General features: G+C 49.8%; 1 protein-coding gene across 1 annotated transcript in view; it reads left to right on the top strand.

Annotated features, from left to right (window-relative positions):
• Positions 1 to 21,726, top strand: part of FARS2 (phenylalanyl-tRNA synthetase 2, mitochondrial) — a 271,576-nt gene that overhangs the window by 15,382 nt on the left and 234,468 nt on the right. The window contains exon 5 of the mRNA XM_038770346.1: positions 12,428 to 12,559. Coding sequence (XP_038626274.1) covers positions 12,428 to 12,559 — 132 coding nt within the window. The remainder of the gene's footprint in view (positions 1 to 12,427; positions 12,560 to 21,726) is intronic.

The following is a 21,726-nucleotide window of genomic DNA, read 5'->3' as shown; positions in this document are numbered from 1 at the left end:
TGACTGGGGGAGACAAAGAGGGGAGCTGCGTAGAGCCGTGTAGCCTGTCACGTTGGCATCGGGAGGGCTTTCTGTGGAGGGAGTTTTAGGCATTGGAGGGAGCGTGAGCGAGACTTCAGTGACAAGAGACAAGAACGGGCCGCAGTGAGGTTAGCCTGAGAGGAGGGGTGATCGTCAGCTGGGGAGAAGAGGCTGCGTGAGTGGGAGGCAGCTGATCGAATGCCTTAATTCCAGCGGTCTTCAGATTTTGTTTAACGCAGAGAGGAATGGGCAACTCTTGGAGGCGTCTAAGGAGCGGGGAGCCCTGTGCAGAGTGACGTTTTAGAAAAACCATCCAAGTAGCGGAGGGAAATAGGGACCGGAGAGGGGAGAGGCGGGATGCTCGGGGGAGACCGGCAAGGAGGGCCAGGTGGTGGCTCATTGGGAATACGACCAAGTGCCTGGGGCAGCGTGGTGGCCGATTGGATCGAGAGGAAGGGGAAGATCCGGAAATGTCGCGGAGGAAAACCAACGGTAGGATCTGGGGACAGACCGAGTTTGGTGGTTGAAAGAGAAGGACTGGTCCGGGATGATTGGCTCTATCTGTCGCCGAATTGCACTTTCCAAGCGCTTGATACGGTGCTCTGCCCGCAGTAAGCGCTCAGTAGATCCGATTGAACGAATGAATGATGGGGTCACGGGCTTTGCGGGTGGGAAAGTGGTGGCCTTGTCGACCGTGATGGGAAATTTGGAGGAGGAGAGGATTCGTGAAGGAAGATGAGTCCTTTCCCAAGCCCAGTGCCCAGTGCCACGCTTACAGTAACTCCTCAGTAAATATTATTGACTGATCAATTAACTGATAATTAATCAGTCTTTTAGACTGTGAGCCCACTCTTTTAGACTGTGAGCCCACTGGTGGGTAGGGACTGTCTCTGTATGTTGCCAATTTGTACTTCCCAAGCGCTTAGTACAGTGCTCTGCACATAGTAAGCGCTCAATAAATCCGATTGATTGATTGATAAATGAAATATCACATTTTCCCTCTGCCTTTTGGCATTCTTTTCATGGACGTTTCCTTTAAAAAACAATAATTCCACATTATGAGTTTTGCAGCCTGTAAAACCTTACTGACGCAGCAGTCTTTCTGCTTACCGCAGACATCCTTAAATTCAGAATTGGCAGAGAGTTTTGCAGCTTTCTCATTTTGGAGACGAATCTTTGATGCTTTTTATCGATGCAGAACCAGCTTGCAAGTCCTTCGATTTGATTAGAGAAAAGATATTATAGACTGGAGAAGGCCGGGGCGTTTGCCGTTATTTCATAAATCCCAATGGTTGCCTACTCTCAGATTACGGAGTCAGCGAAACAGTTCAGATGCATTACACAGTCCGTCGGTTTGGAGAACATATATAGTTCGTACGCACTCAAATAGAAGGGGGTTTGCAAAAATATCACACTTTTTCTCCGTCAAGCCCACCGATGAGTCGGACGAAACCCAAAACTTAAAGGCGCAGCGATGCTCATTCTGGGTGTACTTCCACTTATTCCTTTTATTTGGAAACAAAGCCGATTGTCGGGGGATGACATTGTTATTTTTTGGCGCCTCTGCTAAGCCTCTTTATTAAGAATGACTGTGGTATTTTAGGGCCTCCCGATCCATCCGTCAGTCAGTCGCTGGTACCTACTGAGCGCTTACTTTGCTCGGAGCACCGTACTAAGCCCCGGGGAAGGTACAGAGCACAGATTTAGGAGCCAGGAGACCTGAGTTCGAATCTCAGCGCTGCCGTCGCCCTGCTGTGTGACCTTGGGCAACTCACTCAACCTCTCCGGCCTCAGTTCCATCATCTGTAAAATGGAGCTAAGGCGCCTGCTGTGCCTATTGTGGGACAGATGCCCTCTCTGATCTACTGTCTTGTCTTTACCCCAGAACTTAACACGGTGCTTTGGTGCAAAATAAGTGATTGATTAAATACCACCGAAAAACAAAATAAAAACTACCCTCTGACCGTAAACTCCATGAGGGCAGGGGATGGGTCTAGGAATCCTATTGTGCTTTGCAAGACCTAAGTACCGATTGATGGATTGACAGGTGGGTTATGTGCACCGGCTATGTATGTGTGTTTTCTTTAAAATGAAAACGGATGCTGGGCTGTCAGAGCTGGGGTCTTCCCACTAGAATTATTTCATTTCCTTTCTCATAGTTTTCTTAAAAAGTGCGGGCTCATGCTTAGGCACCGTAGAAAGGGATGATTATTAGTATATATTTTGGTTAAATGCCTGGGAAGATGCCTCTGGGGGATCAGATAAAGTGGACTATCCTAGGTTCTGGTCTGTCATTAAATATCCAAGTTTATCACAGTCGTAATGTCAGTCAACAGAGGAGGTTTTGACTTAATTTTCGAATTCTGAGACCTATTGGAAATACCAAGAAGGTGATTTTTTTTTGAAGTTACCGACACCCTTGGTAGATCGTTAAACCACACAAACCCTTTCTATGTTTATAACTGCTTCAGCTTAGCTTTTCCCCATGACCTGTCGCCTTTTGAACGCGATTTTTACGGGAAGATAAAACTTACAACGGCATCCTGCTTCTTCTTGTATGGGTTTGGGGTCTCATTACCAAGGCTCCTTTCTCCGGCAGTTTAATATCTCGTTGGCTGTCTTGGTGGTAGCGGTGCCTTGAGGTTGCCCTTGCGGGGACCGTGGTTTCGGGAAACCGTTTTACACCAGTGGAGTTTGGTGTTTTTCCTAATTTGCTTTCGAGTAACTTTCACAGCCTGTAAGAAGAGCGTCACCGGCGTTCAGGGCAGCGCGACATTGTTTTTCACTTACAGTGCCCTGCTTGCTCTGCGTCCGAGAAGCAGCCTGGCCTAGTGGCCAGAGCGCGGGCTCGGGAGCCAGAGGTCGCGGGTTCTAATCCCGGCTCCGCCACTTGTCTGCTGCGCGACCTTGGGCGAGTCACCTCACTTCTCTGGGCCTCAGTTACCTCAGCTGTAAAATGGGGATGGAGACCGTGAGCCCCGTGATTGCCTTGTATCTATCCCGGTGCTTAGAACGGTGCTTGGCACATAGTGAGCGCTTAACAAATGCCATAAGTATTGTTAATGATTATTCTTTGTTGGGGAACATTGAATTTATTTCCCCATTCTCTCTCCCCCGTTAGACTGCAAGCTCCGTACGGGAGGGGAACGTGTCTGCTAATTCTGTTGTATTATACCCTCCCAAGCGCATAGTACAGTACTGTGCACATAATAAGCGCTCAGTAAATACCAATGATCGATTGATTATGTAGCAGGGGCCTTGTGAGCACTGTCGGGTTAATCCAGATAAGTGACGGATCGTCTCAGACGTAATATGAAATGCTCTGCCGAAAGCGGCACCCTCCCATCTGACAATTCTCCAAACTGCATAATAATCATAATAATAATAATAATAATAATAATAATGATGATGATGGCATTTGTTAAGCACTTGCTATGTGCAAAGCACTGTTCCAAGCGCTGGGGAGGATACAAAGTGATCAGGTTGTCCCATGTGGGGCTCACAGTCTTCACCGTCATTTTACAGATGAGGGAACTGAGGCCCAGAGAAGTGAAGCGACTTGCCCAGAGTCACCCAGCTGACAAGCGGCGGAGCTGGGATTCGAACCCATGACCTCTGACTCCCAAGCCCGGGCTCTTCCCACCGAGCCACGCTGCTTCCCTGCGTGGGAGGCATTTGTCAGTGATTCTGTGCCGAAAGCGAGCCGGGCGGCGCCAGCCCGGGCGGTCGGGCGATGGATGTGGGCCGGGGAAGCAGACGAGGGTCACGCTTCTGGCCGACCCTGAAGCTCCCCAGAAAAGGGGAAAAAATCGAACCCAGGCCTCCCCCAGCCCTGAGCCCAGAAATCTCTGGGCCAACAGGACCCCGGCTGAGTTGGGCTTTAATCAGAGGGCCGGCGGAAATCCCCAAGGAAGAACGAGCCCGGAGTCGGAGCCCTCGCTCCAGTTAGCACTCCTCCCGCCCCTCCAGTAAATCAACCTTTTAGCCCTGACCCAAAAGTTCCCAATCAGTTTCGTCTGGGATCGCTTAATTCCGTTCTCGTTTCCCAAACGGAAAAGCCACAGCCACGCGCTGGACCGTGCCTTGGCGTCCCCACTCCCGCGCTTCAGTTCGACCTCTTCATCCGTCCCCGTCTGTCTTCCCTCCTCCCTGGCAGCCTCCGGAGGCTCCTTCGATCCTCTCCCGCCTCCCGTTCCCGGAATCCCGGGAGGCGAGGCCGGTTATTAGCTCGGGGCCCATCTAACGCCTTCTTTTCTTGTCGCCTGCGGGTCTGGTAATTGACAAGCTGTCATCGACAGCGCTAGTCCAGTTCCCGAGGTTACTGGACCCCGACTGGGCCTTCCCCCCGCGAGACCGAAGTTCGCCGAATATCCCTGAACTAGGCCGAAAATTCCCGACTACTGAGATTATCAGTCTCCACCGATATCAGCGGTGCAGCATGGCCCAGCGGGAAGAGCGTAGGCCTGTTAATGAGAGGACCGGGGTTCTACCGCTTGCCTGCTGTGTGACATCGGGCAGGTCACTTAACCTCTCTGTGAGCGCAAAATGGGAATTGAATGCGTGTTCTCCCTCCTACTTAGACTGTGGGCCCCCCGTGGGACCTGGTTATGTCGTCTTTACCCCTGCTCTTAGTACGGTGCTTGGCTCTATAGTAAGCACTTAACGGAAAACGCAATTATCCGAGGAAAGTAAGGGATTAAAAAGTCCCATCAGGATGCAGTGGAAAGTCCTGGGAAGACCCCAGCAGCCCCAGCTGGGCCACATTAAGTAAAAAGGCGTGATCAAAATGGGAATTTAATTAGTACCAAGAACTGGAAAATGATCACAGCAGAAAATACTGAATTTAAGGCTTAGAAGGTAGGATTTAAAGCCTCTGAGGTTTACACTGCTGTTGTCCAGAGGATGATCCGTCGATCAGTTGTGTTGACTGGGTGTTTACGGTGTGCCGAACACTGTACTAAGCGCTTGGGAGAGAACAGTCTAACATGTGGCCACTCTAATAAGCTCCCCTGCCCACGGGGAGCTTATTAGAGTGACTCTCTAATAAGAGTCACTAAGAGAGACTCTTAGTCTTAATAAGAGAGAGATTACTGCCCTCAACTCTACCCTTTCTACTCAGCTAGACTCACTCTCTCCCCTCTCCCTTCGCCGCTCTCGCACCACTAACCCACAGCCCTGGATCACTGCCACCGTCCGCCTCCTTCGCTCTTCTGCTCGAGCTGCCGAACGCTGCTGGCGAAAGTCTAGACACCGTGCCAACCTCGTTCACTTCAAGTTTATCCTTTCCTGCCTTAACTCAGCCCTCTCCTCTGCCAGACAAGACTATTTCTTCTCCCTCATTGACACCCATGCCCGTCACCCCCGCCAGCTCTTCCGGACATTCAACTCCCTTCTCAGGCCCCCGGTTCCTCCCCCTCCTCCTTCCCTCACCCCCAGCGATCTGGCCTCCTACTTCATTAACAAAATTAAATCCATCAGGTCCGACCTCCCCAAAGTCTCTTCCCCCCTTTCTCCAACCCCCCGGCTCTCAACACTCTCTGCTACTCTCCCATCCTTCCCAGCGATATCCTCAGAGGAGCTCTCCTCCCCGCTCTCAAGTGCTACTCCGGCCACCTGTGCTTCTGACCCCATTCCCTCTCATCTCATGAAATCTCTCGCTCCATCCCTTCTCCCCTCCTTAACTTCCATCTTCAACCGCTCACTCTCCACTGGTTCCTTCCCCTCTGCCTTCAAACATGCCCATGTCTCTCCCATCCTAAAAAACCCCTCTCTTGACCCCACCTCACCTTCTAGTTATTGCCCCATATCTCTCCGGTCGTTCATTCTCAGTCTCTTTTGCAGGCTCCTCCTCCCCCTCCCATCCCCTTACTGTGGGGGTTCCCCAAGGTTCAGTGCTTGGTCCCCTTCTGTTCTCGATCTACACGCACTCCCTCGGTGACCTCATTCGCTCCCGACGGTGGGCTCACCCGTTGTCTTTTCCATCCAGGCCGTTCCTTCAACCGGGAGACTGAGGGAATGACATTCGTATTAGGCAGAGGAGGGAAAGAGGATGAGAAAGTCACCCATCAAGGTAGTGACCTCTGCTGCCCTGTTTTTTTCAGTTATTTATTCATTCAATCGTATTTATTGAGCGCTTACTGTGTGCAGAGCACTGGACTAAGCGCTTGGGAAGTCCAAGTTGGCAACGTATAGAGACGGTCCCTACCCAACAGCGGGCTCACAGTCTAGAAGACTAGACTGTTAAGATTTGGTAAGCGCTTCCTAGGCGTCAGGCACTGTGCTAAGCTCTGGGGAAGATACAAGCTAATCAGGTTGGTCACAGTCCCTGCCTCGCATGGGGCTCACAGTCTTAACCCCCATTTTACGGATGAGGTAACCGAGACACAGAGAAATGAAATAATCATGACTAATTATGGTATTTGTTAAGCGCTTACTATGTGCCAAGCACTGTTCTAAGTGCCGGGCTAATGAGGTTGTTTCACGTGGGGCTCGCGGCCTTCATCCCCATTTTACAGATGCGGTAACTGAGGCCCAGAGAAGTGAAGTGGCCTGCCCCAAGTCACGCAGCCGACAAGCGGCGGAGCTGGGATTAAAACCCAGGTCCCCTTACTTCCAAGCCCGGGTTCTCTCCATTAGGTCACTTTGCTTCCAACCGCTGGGTAAAGCGCAAAGGAGACCAATCAATCAATCAGTCGTATTTATTGAGCGCTTACTGTGTGCAGAGCAGTGGACTGAGCGCTTGGGAAGTACAAGTTGGCAACATATAGAGACAGTCCCTACCCAACAGTGGGCTCACAGTCTAGAAGGGAGAGACAGAGAACAGAACCAAACATATTAACAAAATAAAATAAATAGAATAGCTATGTACAAGTAAAATAAATAGAGTAATAAATACGTACAAACATATATACAGGTGCTGTGGGGAAGGGAAGGAGGTAAGGCGGGGGGGATGGGGAGGGGGAGGAGGGGGAGAGGAAGGAGGGGGCTCAGTCTGGGAAGGCCTCCTGGAGGAAGTGAGCTCTCAGTAGGGCCTTGAAGGGAGGAAGAGAGCTAGCTTGGCGGATGGGCAGAGGGATTGGGGGCATTCCAGGCCCCGGGGGTGACGTGGGCCGGGGGCCGATGGCGGGACAGGCGAGAACGAGGCCTAACGGTGAGGAGGTTAGCGGCGGAGGAGCGGAGGGTGCGGGCTGGGCTGGAGAAGGAGAGAAGGGAGGTGAGGTAGGAGGGGGCGAGGGGATGGACAGCCTTGGAGCCGAGGGTGAGGAGTCTTTGCTTGATTCGTAGGTTGACAGGCAACCACTGGAGATTTTTGAAGAGGGGAGTGACATGCCCAGAGCGTCTCTGTACAAAGATAATCCGGGTCGCAGAGTGAAGTATAGACTGAAGCGGGGAGAGACAGGAGGATGGGAGATCAGAGAGGAGGCTGATAATAATAATGATGATGATAGCATTTATTAAGCTATCAGTGCTATGTGCATAGCACTGTTCTAAGCGCCGGGGAGGTTACAAGGTGATCAGGTTGTCCCACGGGGGGCTCACAGTCTTCATCCCCATTTGACAGATGAGGTCACTGAGGCACAGAGAAGTGATTTGCCCAAAGTCATACAGCTGGCAATTGTACAGTGCTCTGCACACAGTAAGCGCTCAATAAATACGAATGAATGAATGAATGAATGAATGAGTTGGCACAGTCTGGATTTGAACCCGTGACCTCCGGCTCCAAAGCCCGGGCTCTTTTCACTGAGCCACGATGCAGTAATCCAGTCGGGATAGGATGAGAGAGTGAACCAGCAGGGTAGCGGTTTGGATGGAGAGGAAAGGGCAGATTCGGGGCTTGTGGGTTCTAATCCCGGCTCTGCCACTTGTCTGCTGGGTGACCTTGGCCAAGTCACTTCACTTCGCTGGGCCTCAGTTCCCTCACCTGTAAAATGAGGATTGAGACTGTGAGCCCCACGCGGGACAGGGACCGTGTCCAACCTGGGTTGCTTGCAGCGCTTAGTACAGTTCCTGGCGCCTAGTAAACGCGTAACAAATGCCATTATTATTATTATCATCATTATCGTTACGATGGACCTATTTCCCTGACTTTTCCGATAGGAAATAAATCAAAGTGCCTTAAAGCCTCCCTAAGATACAAAATGTCCTCCAACCCCATATAAGTATATCAAAAACGGTGATTAAAAATCAATAAATTTAGTTGCAGGATGAAATAGCAATGAATAATGGATGAGGTTTTTTTATTAGATATTATTATGAACACATGTAAATACAGTCTATACTTTTCCAAGGGTCATCTTTCATAGCCTGCTCATCACAAAGCACGGTCTCCGCACTAAAATGACAGCGTCTCTATACCAGATGATAACGTTAAGTGGAAATGGGCTATAATCTATTCGGGGCGGTCAAAAATACCGTCTCTCAGCGTACGCGTCGGCATTAAAATTCTAAAGAGGGTGAGACAAAAATCACTTGACGGACGTGTGGAGCTTATTATATAGCCTGGGTCTGGCAACTCATCCGCCCGTCCGGCTGGAGACAGAGGTGAACGCGGGCGGACGTACGGCGAAGACCCGAAGCACCTTCCCGAGCCCTCGGCGGCCCGAGACCTTCCGCTTCCCGAATTTCGTTGTAACCGGTGGCGAGAGCCCGGGTTTGGGAGTCCGAGGTCCTGGGTTCTAATCCCGGCTCTGCCGCTTGTCTGCTGCGCAGCCTTGAACAAGTGGCTTCACTTCTCTGTGCCTCCGTTGCCTCCCTGTTTTGCAGATGAGGGAACTGAGGCGCGGAGAAGTTAAGTGACTTGCTGAAGGTCACACAGCGGACAGGTGACGGAGCCAGGATTAGAACCCAGGACCTTCTGATTCCCAGGTCTGTGCTCTGTCCACTACGCCATGCTGCTCTTCTGCCTCTCATCCACTTAGAGTGGGTGTTCTGCAAGGCCCTATTCTGAATCCCCTGTTCTCACTCGACACACTCACTCGGAGAACTGAAATGCTCCCATGGCTTTCCCACATTCCCTCTCCCTTTCTCCATCCCTACTCTGATCCTCAGGGATTTACAACGTCCGCATGAATGTTTCCAACGCCTATTCCGCTGCTAGCTTCGTCGCGCAACGCCACCGACCTGCTCTGCCTCTCCTCAGCCACTCACCGGCTCGGCCACTTATTTGATCTCCTCACCTCTACTCTCTGTACTCTCTGTATATGTTGCCAACTTGTACTTCCCAAGCGCTTAGTACAGTGCTCTGCGCACCGTAAGCGCTCAATAAATGCGATTGAATGAATGAATGAAAATGGGGCTTAAATCCTCCTCCGTCTGGCTTAGGCTGGGCACCTTATGCGGGACAGGGACTGCGCCTGGCCTGATCAGCTGGTGTTTCTTCAGCACTTTTTCTTTAATGGTATAAAATGGTATTTTTTTTTAAAAACCCTCAACCTCCCACCCCCAGTTCAGTGCAGAGAGGCCTCCGTGACCAGACCGAGCTCTGTTTCTGGAAAATCGCCATGAGTTGCTCGGCTTTGGATCAGCCCGGACGCCTACCCGGTCGACAGATGCTGCAGCTCTGTTTTCTGCGTTTCTTCCTCGCCGACTTGCCGGGACTCGGGAGACTTTTCGTAGTCCGACTTGGTGACGGCAGATTTTCCCGCTCGGACTTGGAGATAGGACTAGATGACACCAGGCTCCGCTACGGTAGCATTGTCTGCCCGTCACGGTCCCTGGTGACGTTAGCTTGAGGCTTAACTTTCGACTTGCCTCTGCAGAGAAGCACTTGCCCCGTGCAGACGTGGTCCTGGTCAGCTTAAGGGCGAAAGCCTAAGCAAAGGGATTCTTGTGAACCTAAATCCCACGGCAGCGCCTTAGCAGCGCCAAGACCAACCAGCCTTCTTGACAGCGACGGCGGCAACAACAAAAAAACTACCATTCTTGGGCCCAATTATGCGATCGTCAAGCAGGTTTTAAAAATAATTCCCCTCTTTTTGGGTTTTTCATAAAGCGTGGCTTTTAGGAGAGGATAACTGTGGCAGAACGTGTGACTTATAGGAGAGGATAACTGGCAGAACTAACTTTAAGGTCTGGCAGTGTGAAGCCCTAACTGGAGGTTTTTATTAATCAATCAATCAATCAATCGTATTTATTGAGCGCTTACTATGTGCAGAGCACTGTACTAAGCGCTTGGGAAGTACAAATTGGCATCACATAGAGACAGTCCCTACCCAACAGTGGGCTCACAGTCTAAAATTACTCTCTATTATTCTATTATTACTCTCTATGATGAGGAAAACACAGTGTGTAATGTTAGATCATCATCATCAATCGTATTTATTGAGCACTTAGTATGCGCAGAGCACTGTACTAAGCGCTTGGGAAGTACAAATTGGCAACATATAGAGACAGTCCCTACCCAACAGTGGGCTCACAGTCTAAAAATCACAGTTAGATTTATAGTAGTAGCAGTTTAATCCACTTATATATATGCAGCCACATCCCCAAGGGCTCAGACAAACCAGATGGGAGGGTGTCCTTCCCTGCCAAGGTGTTAGGGAGGGCCAGGTTTGCAGAATGCCTTACAAGAAGCCGGAGCTGGAAACTCAATTCATTCACTCAATCGTATTTATTGAGCGCTTACTGTGTGCAGAGCACTGCACTAAGCGCTTGGCAAGTACAACTCAGTGACTCCTCCGTTGTTCTGGGTGAAAGGCTGTGGAATTAACGTCCGCCCGCTCCTCCCAAACGGATGTTTCTGGAACCCACCCTCCAGTGTAAAGCGATTTTACCCTCAGTGTAAAGAAAATATTACCCAGCAAAGAGTCTTTTTTGTTTTCAAATTTAGGAGGAAGCAGAAAGGAATTGTGGCCCCGCAAATCTGAACAGGGACAGACCAGTGACTCTGGAATCAATCAATCGTATTGATTGAGCGCTTACTGTGTGCAGAGCACTGGACTAAGCGCTTGGGAAGTACAAGTTGGCAACATATAGAGACAGTCCCTAATCAATCAATCAATCAATCGTATTTATTGAGCGCTTACTGTGTGCAGAGCACTGGACTAAGCGCTTCGGAAGTACAAGTTGGCAACATCTAGAGACAGTCCCTACCCAACAGTGGGCTCACAGTCTAGAAGGGGGAGAGAGAGAACAAAACCACACATATTAACAAAATAAAATAAATAGAATAGATATGTACAAGTAAAATAAATAGAGTAATAAATATGTACAAACATATATACATATATACAGGTGCTGTGGGGAAGGGAAGGAGGTAAGGCGGGGGGATGGAGAGGGGGACGAGGGGGAGAGGAAGGAGGGGGCTCTGGAAGGACAGAGGCTGTAGCCGGGACTGTTTTGATAATAATAATAATAATAATAATAATAATAATAGCATTTATTAAGCGCTTACTCTGTGCAAGGCACTGTTCTAAGCGCTGGGGAGGTTACGAGGTGATCAGGCTGTCCCATGGGGGGCTCACAGTCTTCATCCCCATTTCACAGATGAGGTAACAGGCCCAGAGAAGTGAAGTGACTTGCCCCAAGTCACACGGCTGACAACTGGCGGCGCCGGAATTCGAACCCGTGACCTCTGACTCCGAAGCCCGGGCTCTTTCCACCGAGCCACCTGATAAATGAGCACTGAGGAAGGAGCGTAGACTGGGTGTATTTTCAAAGCCAGACCGTGGTAGGAAGGCACACAGGACTGGGAGACAGGAGTCCCGATCCTCCCCAGCGCTTAGAACAGTGCTTTGCACATAGTAAGCGCTTAATAAATACCATTAAAAAAAAAATCTTGACCCCGCCACTTGTTGACTGAGCGACCTAAGCTAAGTTACTTCTGTTCTCTGGGCCTCACTGGCCGTATCTGTAAATTGGGGATTAAAAACCGGCGCCCTCCCTCCCCCTTGGAGTGAGAGCCCCATGTGGGACAGGGACTCTGTGTGACATGACAGTCTTGTTTCTACCCCCGCACTCAGTACAATGCTCAGCACATAGTAAGTTCTTAAAAAACAGCACAATTATTATTATTATTAGTAGTAGTAGTAGTAGTAGCAGCAGCATGACAGTTTTGAGTAAATGCCTGATAAGGGGTGGAAGTAGAGAGAATGAAGTGATGCCTGGGGGTAAAATTTAATATGAGGGACATATTCAAGATCTCACGCCTTGGTTTTCTGTTTTATTTTTGTTTCATGGTGTTTGTTTATAAGTCAGGCCCTGTCCGAAGCGCGGGGGAAAATACAAGTTATTCAGGTTGGACACAGTCCCTGTCCCACAAAGGGCTCACAGCCTTAATCCCAGGGTGACTGTAGCCCTGTAACACTCGGTATTTGTTCATTTCATACATTTGTCCAGCGCTTCGAACAGTGCTTTGCGCACAGTAATCGCCTAATAAATGCCATTATCATTATTATTTTTATTTCAGGACTGGAGATTAGATGGGTGGACTGCTACTTTCCCTTCACTCATCCTTCCTTTGAAATGGAGATCAACTTCCAAGGAAAATGGATAGAGGTGATGGGCTGTGGGGTCATGGAGCAGCAGCTACTGAATTCAGGTACCATTGCTAATGACGTGTTCACGAGCAAGCATTTCCTCGCGAAGAAGGTACACGGTCTCCCATTTGCGGCCGGCCGCCGGAGCGGCTAGACACCCAGTCATTCACTGTCGGATTTATTGAGCGCCTGCTGTGTGCAAAGCACTGCGCTAAACACTTGTAAGCAACTCAGCCCGTGTCTGACTGGAAGAACGTGTTTATCTTGTCCCATTCTCGAAAATGGTGGAGATGTTGGGGTGGATATAAAGAGCAGTGCTCCCCTGCTCCCTTTTCCCCCCAATCTCGGAACATTAAAATCCCTCTGTCTCCGGGCTTTACTGACACGTCCTCTCCTCTGGCCCATCCGTTTCGTCCCCTTTCGTGGATGTCCTTGGAAACTCTTCCCCATCCCTCCGCACTTCACGCTCACTCTGTTGGGAAGCTCGTCCCCTCCCAAGGTTCCCACTTAAAGGAGTCTCTGCCGTATCTGCTACCCAGCCTGCTTCCGGGGGATTTCAGTGGGATGGGGAAGGAAGGGTGTTGTTTTTTTATTTAAAATGTTTTTAAATTCAAGGAAGCAGCATAGCATAGTGGATAGAGCATGTGCCTGGGAGGCCGTGGGCTCTAATCCCGGCTCCTCGACTTATCCTCTGTGGGACCTTGGACAAGTCGCTTAACTTTTCCGTGCCTCAGTTACCTCATCTGTAAAACGGGGATCGAGAGTGTGAGCCCCACGTGGGACGGGGATTGTGTCCAACCTGATCTGCCTGTATCCACTCTAGCGCTTAGTACGGTGCCTGGCACATAGTCGGTGCTTAACAAGTACCGTAATTAATCTTATTAATCGTTATCATCATGGAAATCATCCGCATTAACAGGGAATCGGCGGGAGGGGAGACCTTGGGTATCCTTTTTAATACGTTTCGTCAACCCGACCGTTTAATCCTCTTCTCCAAGTGCTGCCTGTTCGCGACGATTCGAAGAAAAAAGTCATACAAACTTCAATTCTGCTCAAGGCCAGGGCCAGTCCTTCAAAAAGAGAGGCTCGTTAGGACAGAAATGTTATTTTCGGATATCTCGGAAGGTATTTCGAAAAAATAACAAACTTTGCCGACTGTGGAAAGGCACGCCCCGGACCGCACCGTCCTTTTAAATGAAAATAATTCTTGATTACTTGGATAGAATAGACTAAGAGAACAGAGACTCCTTCGGGATTTGTTTAGAGCCTGACTAGATCCAAGGTACATTAAATTTTCAGAGTCCGCTTTCTAGCCGGTACAGAATTTAGTACTCTAATGGAAGAGTTCAGATCTGACAGTGAAGGATGAGGCACTGTCCCAGAACTTTCCAAAGACGCTCCAGTTTTCTCTGTGTTTCCCGATTCCGACACGGGATCCACGCCTCGGCAAAGGAAAGATTACGGCGTGCGGTCCTCCGAGTCCGAGTGGCTGGCTCTCTGGCGTGCGGTCGTCAGGCCCTGGGCCGTCACCGTCATCAGTGGTGTTTATTGAATGCTTGCTGTGCGCCGAGCACTGTACTGAGGGCTTTGGGAGAGTACACGACATCTTCCCTGCCTGCCATGAGCTAGCTTAAGTCCAGAGGGGGGAGAGTGGTCAGAATTTGCCCGTTGCCCGGTTCTCTCATTCCTCTCCGTCCTTGGGGATTTGCTCAGTCTGAAGCCATCTTCAATTGAATTGAGTTTTTAAAAAAACCTGATCGGTGCCAAATTTGGCCGGGCCCCCTTCACCCCGGCGGCGACCAGAAGCGATGAGCCGCAGTAGCGGATGGGGAAGGGTGGGACGGTGCTTTCCTGCGTGACTTTACTCATCCCTCTCCCTTTCGTAAAAGGCAGCAGTGACAGTCCCCATCCCCGCAGACATCCAGTGGATATAAAAAGAGTTTTCTTTTGAGCCTTGGGCGAACTTCCTCTCTCCCTCTCCTCCTCTCCCGTAGTCCTCCTGAAGGCCCTTTGATCAGTAGGGATTTTTGTGCTAATCCAGAGACGAAAGGGCAGGCTCTTAATACCAGGAAGAGTTCCCTGCATCACCCCATATTACCTCCCAGCTTCTCACACCATTTCTCCTCTTAAAAGAAGTGACCTGTAGATAATAATGAAGATCAGATCGGGCCCCGCAGTCGAGGAAATCCCTGCTCCCTTTCCTTTTTTCACTCAGGCCCTCAGTTCATTCAGTCGTATTCATCGAGCGCTTACCGTGTGCAGAGCACTGGACTAAGCGCTTGGGAAGTCCAAGTCGGCAACGTATAGAGACGGTCCCTACCCGACAGCGGGCTCGCAGTCTAGAAGGGGGAGACGGACAACAAAACGAAACACGGAGATGGGTGTCCAAACCGTCAGAATAAATAGAATTGTAGCTATATGCACATCACTAACAAAATGAACAGAATAGTAAATATGTACGAGTAAAATAAATAGAGTAATAATTCTGTACAAATATATGCAAGTACTGCGGGGAGGGGAAGGAGGTAGGGCGGGGGGTGGATGGGGAGGAGACATCTCAATCGATAATACTAATAATTTTGATATTTGTTAAGCGCTTACTATGTGCAAAGCACTGTTCTCAGCACTGGGGGGATACAAGGTGATCAGATTGTCCCACGTGGGGCTCACGGTCTTCATCCGCATTTTACAGATGAGGGAACTGAGGCCCAGAGAAGTGAAGTGACTTGCCCAGAGTCACCCAAATCGATGAATCACTGGTATTTATTGAGCGCTTACCGTGTGCAGGGCACTGTCCTAAGTGTTTGGGACTGGATTACTGCGTCAGCCTCCTCGCCGATCTTCCATCCTCCTGTCTCTCCCCGCTTCACTCTGCTGCCTGGATTATCTTTGTACAGAGACGCTCTGGGCATGTCACTCCCCTCCTCAAAAATCTCCAGTGGTTGCCCGTCAACCTTCGAATCAAGCAAAGACTCCTCACCCTGGGCTTCAAGGCTGTCCATCCCCTCGCCCCCTCCGACCTCACCTCCCTTCTCTCGTTCCCCAGCCCAGCCCGCACCCTCCGCTCCTCGGCCGCCGCTCACCTCCTCGCCGGGCCTCGTTCTCGCCCGTCCCGCCGTCGACCCCCGGCCCACGTCCTTCCGCTGGCCCGGAATGCCCTCCCTCCGCACATCTCTTCCTCCCTTCAAAGCCCTACTGAGAGCTCACCTCCTCCAGGAAGCCTTCCCAGACTGAGCCCCCTTTCTCCTCTCCTCCCCATCCCCCCACCCTACCTCCTTCCCCTCCCCACAGCACTTGTATATATTTGTACAGATTTATTACTCTGTTCATTTCACTTGTACAGATTTACTGTTCTATTTATTTTCTTAATGATGCAGCTTTGACACCTGTCTACGTGTGTCGTTTTGTCGTCCGTCTCCCCCTTCTAGACTGTGAGCCCGTTGTTGGGTAGGGACCGTCTCTACATGCTGCCGGCTTGGACTTCCCAAGCGCTTAGTACAGTGCTCTGCACACAGTAAGCGCTCAACAAATACGATTGAATGAATGAATGGTATCCATGTAGGAGACAGAATATAGAGCTGGATTAACAGGCGGTGGCATTTACTGAGTGTCCGCTGTGTACGTAGTCATCACATTGGGAGATTACAGAGTTGGCAAGTAATACTTCTGCTGGACTTTTTATTTTATTTTGTTAGTATATTTGGTTTTGTTCTCTGTCTCCCCCTTTTAGACTGTGAGCCCACTGTTGGGCAGGGACTGTCTCTATATGTTGCCAGTTTGTACTTCCCAAGCGCTTAGTACAGTGCTCTGCACACAGTAAGCGCTCAATAAATACGATTGATGATGAACACTGAACTTCAAAAACTATATGGAGAGGTTAGAGCGGGCCACCCGAAGGGTGGCAAAAATGATTAAAGGAATCGAAAGTAAGGTTTCGACGGAAAGGTTAAATTGGGGTTGTTTAATTGAGAGCAAAGAAGCCTAATGAGACTCAATGTCAACCTTTAAGAATATGAAAGGTTTTTATGAGTTGGAAGCCAACCAGTTGTTCACTGTGCCCACGGGGCTCCGACCATAAGGAAATGACTGTAAATTAACATCCGAGCATAATGAAGAGCTCGGTGATTATCAACATTTAAATATACACCGGATCAGACTACCAAGGGAGGCCGTTGAGTTTCTATCCTTGAGAAACTTTAAGGAAAGAATAGACGTTCCCTTCGTATCTGGCAGACCGCTGGTTTCTCCCATCTTCAGTGCCTTTCTCAAATCCCGGCTCTTCTAGGAGGCCTTCCCTGATTAATCATTCATCTCCCCATCGCTCCATCCAAACTGCTACCGCTTAATCCAAGCACTTATCTCACCCCGCCTTCATTACTGCATCAACCTCCCTGCCTCAATTCAGTCATTCATTCGGGTCTTTCCCAGTTCCTTTCCGATTCCGTGATTTTTTTCCCCCCCTCAGATTGTTATCCTGCCATTTCACGTATCCGAATTAGCCCAGAAATGTTGACTCTTGGAACTTTATCACTTTATTATCGAGTGCTTGTTGCGCGCAGAGCACCGCACCGAGCGCTTGGGAGACTACAGTGCCGAAATTACCGGTCACCGTCCCTGCCCACAGTGAGCTGGGGACCTAGAGGGGAGGGAGACAGACATCGATCATCAATCGTATTTATTGAGCGCTTACTGTGTGCAGAGCACTGTACTAAGCTTTGTACTGGCGATACAAATAAATTAAATGACAGATATGTACCATAAGTGCCGTGGGGCTGGGAGGGAAGAATAGCAAAGGGAACAAGTCAGGGCGACTCAGAAGGGAGTGGGGGATGAGGAAAAGTGGGGCTTAATCCGCGAAGGCCTCTTGGAGATGGGCCTTCAATAAGGCTTCGAAGCGGGGAGCGGACCTGTTTTTCCCCGCTCAATTCGTTATCCTGCCAAACCGTTCAGTTCACGTTTCCCCGCTCTTTCTTCGAGTACTTCCGGCGGTTTTCCATCCACCTTCTCATCCGACAAAAGCGCCTTACCGTTGGCTTTAAAGCACTCAGTCCCTCGCCAACCCCCCGCCCACGTCCTGCCTCTGGCCTGGACCGACCTCCCTCTTCGTAGCCGCCCGACGACCACTCGCGCCCCTCCCTCGAAGCTTCATTACTAAGAATGGCGTTTATTAAGCGCTTACTCTGTGCAGAGCACTGTTCTAAGCTCTGGGGAGGTTACAGGGCGATCGGGTTGTCCCTCGGGGGGGGCTCCCGCTCTTCATCCCCGTTACGCAGGTGAGGGAACTGAGGCCCAGAGAAGTGAAGCGACTTGCCCAGAGTCACCCAGCTGGCAATTGGCAGGGCCGGGGTTTGAACCCGTGACCTCCGACTCCAAAGCCCGGGCTCTTTCCACCGAGCCCCGCTGCTTCTCCACACATTTGTTAAAAACGCATCTCCTCCGAGAGGCCTTCCCTGACTAAGACTTGGTTTTCCTCTTCTCCCTCTCCCTTCTACATCGCCCTTGCTCTCGAATTTGCCCCCTTTATTCATGCATTTACGTACATATTTGTAATCTCTTCATTTCAATATCTGTCTCCCGCTCCGGACCGTAGGCTTGTTGTGGGCAGGGATCGTGTCTCCCAACTCTGTTATATTGTGCTCTCCCAAGCGCTTAGTACAGTGCTCTGCACACAGTACGTGCTCAGTAAACACAGTTGATGGATGACTCGATTATATCACACCCCTAACGAATCTTCAGTATTGTGTTGCCAACTTGTACTTCCCAAGCGCTTAGTACAGTGCTGTGCGCACAGTAAGCGCTCAATAAATACGATTGATTGATTGATTCAGTATTATCCCGGGGCAGTTGATTACTCACTTGCTACTACCCCCATCGCGCTTCGTGGCTCAGTGGAAAGAGCCCGGGCTCGGGAGGCAGAGGTCATGGGTTCTAATCCCGGCTCCGCCAATAAAGTGTGACTTTGGGCAAGTCACTTAGCGTCTCTGTGCCTCAGGTACCTCATCTGTAAAATGGGGATAAAGGCTGTGAGCCCCAAGTGGAACGACCTGATCTCCCTGTATCTACCCCAGCGCTTAGAAACGGTGCTTGGCACATAGTAAGTGCTTATCAAGTACCATCATTATTATTTTTATCTTTAAACTCTGTTTCTTTCCCCTGCCTATATTTAAGTGCCCATCTCTTGCGTCAGATCATAAACTCCTCGCGAGCAGGTATCAGATCTGTTAACAATCTGGTGAACTCTCCCCGGGCGCTTAGTACAGTGCTGTGCCCAGACTTGGAGCTCAATAAATATTATTGATCGCTTGGTACCATCATGCCGGATGAGTTATTCGCCACGGGAATGGATGAGGCGGTCTTTCCCGGTTCCTTTCTGATTCTGTGATTTTTTTTTTTCCCCCTCAGATTGTTATCCTGCCATTTCACATATCCGAATTAGCCCAGAAATGTTGACTCTTAGAACTTTATTACCCAAGTCAGTTTCATTACGTTTGTCGGAATTATAGTGTGCAGGGGAAGAATTAATGTAGCCTCACTGGCAAATGCGTATGTGTTTGCATAGAGTTAGCAAACTTTGCATTGCATTTGATGAAAATTCAATTATGCCCGTCTCCGGGACTCACGATCTACTTAGTATTTGTCCGATGGAACTCGAACCGTTTTCCGAGTCTCGGGAATCCGGTCGGGGCGCATTTTTAGAGTCGGTGGATCGAAATGTTCCCGAATCTGCACATCTCGGAGCCCTCTTTGTCATTTATATTTCCGGTGCTCCGTATTTAGCCAACTCTAGGCTTTGGGGAGACCCGAGAGTGTACCGATTTATTACTCTGTTTTACTTGTACATATTTACTATGCTATTTATTTCATTTTGTTAATATGTTTTGTGTTGTTGCCTGTCTCCCCCGTCTAGACTGTGAGCCCGCTGTTGGGTAGGGACCGTCTCTATATGTTGCCAACTTGGACTTCCCAAGCGCTTAGTCCAGTGCTCTGCACACAGTAAGCGCTCAATAAATACCATTGAATGAAAAGATAAGCCTAAGGTAATCGCAATCCACAGATCATCCACAGACTTTATTTTAACCAGCGTGGCTTAGTGAGTAGAAGGACCTGGGTTCTAATTCCGGCTCTGCCGCTTGCTTGCTGTGTGACCTCGGGCGAGTCGCCTGACTTCCCTGTGCCTCAGTTACCTCACCTGTAAAATGGGGATTCAGACTGTGAGCCCCATGTGGGACTTGGACTGTCTCCAAATGGATTAGTTTGTGTCTATCCCAGCGCTCAGTACAGTGCATGACGTGTAGTGAGCCCTTAACAGACTTCTAGACTGTGAGCCCACTGTTGGGTAGGGACCGTCTCTATGTGTTGCCAATTTGTACTTCCCAAGCGCTCAGTACAGTGCTCTGCACACTAAGCGCTCAATAAATACGATTGATTGATTGATTAACAGATACCATTAAAAAAAAATCGTGCTTTCAACATCCTCGCCAAAGTTTCTATCAACACTGCCAGTGGCTTTCATCTTCTTTAATCTTAGGAGAAGCAGCGTGGCTCAGTGGAAAGAGCCCGGGCTTTGGAGTCCGAGGTCATGGGTTCAAATCCCTGCTCTGCCAATTGTCAGCTGGGTGACTTTGGGCGAGTCACTTCACTTCTCTGGGCCTCAGTTCCCTCAGCTGTAAAATGGGGATGAAGACTGTCAGCCCCCCTTGGGCACAACCCGATCACCTTGTAATCTCCCCGGCGCTTAGAACAGTGCTTTGCACACAGTAAGCGCTTAATAAATGCCATCATTAGTATTATTATTATTATTATTCTCTCCCTCTGCCGCTCTCCAGAAGCAGTGTGGCCCAGCGAAACAAGGACGGGCCTGGACGTCAGAGGATGTGGGTTCTAATCCCAGCTCTGCCACGTGTCTGCCATGTGACTTCGGACAGGTCACTTCACTTCTCTGTGCCTCAGCTACCTCATCTGTAAAATGGGGATTAAGACTATGTGAGTCAGGGACTGTGTCCCCCCTGATTACTCTGTGCCAACAGTGCTTGGCACATTGTGATTAGAGAAGCAGCGTGGCTCAGTGGAAAGAGCCCGGGCTTTGGAGTCAGAGGTCATGGGTTCGAATCCCGGCTCCGCCAACTGGCAGCTGGGTGACTTTGGGCGAGTCACTTAACTTCTCTGGGCCTCAGTTCCCTCATCTGTAAAATGGGGATTAAGGCTGTGAACCCCACGTGGGACAACCTGATCACCCTGTATCCTCCCCAGCGCTTAGAACAGTGCTTTGCACATAGTAAGCGCTTAACAAATGCCAATTATTATTATTATTATTATTAGCAAATACCACAGTTATTATTACTATTATTAGGTGCTAACAGCATTGGAAAGACTGACTGACAGGCCACTTTGTGACCACTCACATCAGAAGCAGCGTGGCTCGGTGGAAAGAGCCCGGGCTTTGGAGTCAGAGGTCATGGGTTCAAATCCCGGCTCCGCCAGTCGTCAGCCGGGTGACTTTGGGCGAGTCACTTCACTTCTCTGGGCCTCAGTTCCCTCATCTGTAAAATGGGGATTGAGGCTGTGAGCCCCCCCCGCGGGACAACCTGATCACCCTGTAACCTCCCCAGCGCTTAGAACAGTACATAGTAAATGCGTAATAAATGCCATTATTATTAGAACTTATTCTGAGGAGGACTATCAGTTGGGAGATATCCCTATTTCCTTCCCAGCCGACTTTCCCACTTTTCCAACCCACACCTCTCCCAGTGAACGGTGATGTTTATCGAGCACTTACTGCGTGCAGAACAGTCCTCGCCCAAAACTTTGATCTTTCCAAGCCATTTTGTTCTCGAGAGCAATGTGCGACTATTTTCCGAGCACGCCTCGATATTCCTCCTGAGCCAGGTAGAAATGCTCCCTGATTTATAGTGCTTGCTCTTCCCAATATACTTTCTAGCACTTCCCCGTAACACAGCATTTTTTGTTCCAGGGGGAAAAAAAATCCAGCTCTACTAGCTGTTTCGGTGGTTTGATGCTCGCTTGCAAAAATTCAGGAAATGCTTTTCCACGAGCACTGTCATTTTCAATGTTTGCTGAAATAATTTCCAACTATTCCTAATTCCTTGTCCTTTTATAGCGGAGGGATGGCTTTTGAACCTTGGGTGTATGCGGTTGGCTTGAGGTACAGTTGGAAGCAACGTTGCGTCGTGGATAGGCCTCGGAGTCGTGGGTTCTAATTCCGGCTCGG

The sequence above is a fragment of the Tachyglossus aculeatus genome, chromosome X3 (assembly GCF_015852505.1).
Source record: "Tachyglossus aculeatus isolate mTacAcu1 chromosome X3, mTacAcu1.pri, whole genome shotgun sequence".
NCBI classification, from domain to species: domain Eukaryota; kingdom Metazoa; phylum Chordata; class Mammalia; order Monotremata; family Tachyglossidae; genus Tachyglossus; species Tachyglossus aculeatus.
Note: the sequence above shows the minus strand (reverse complement) of the source record. Positions and strands in the feature narration are given on the sequence as shown.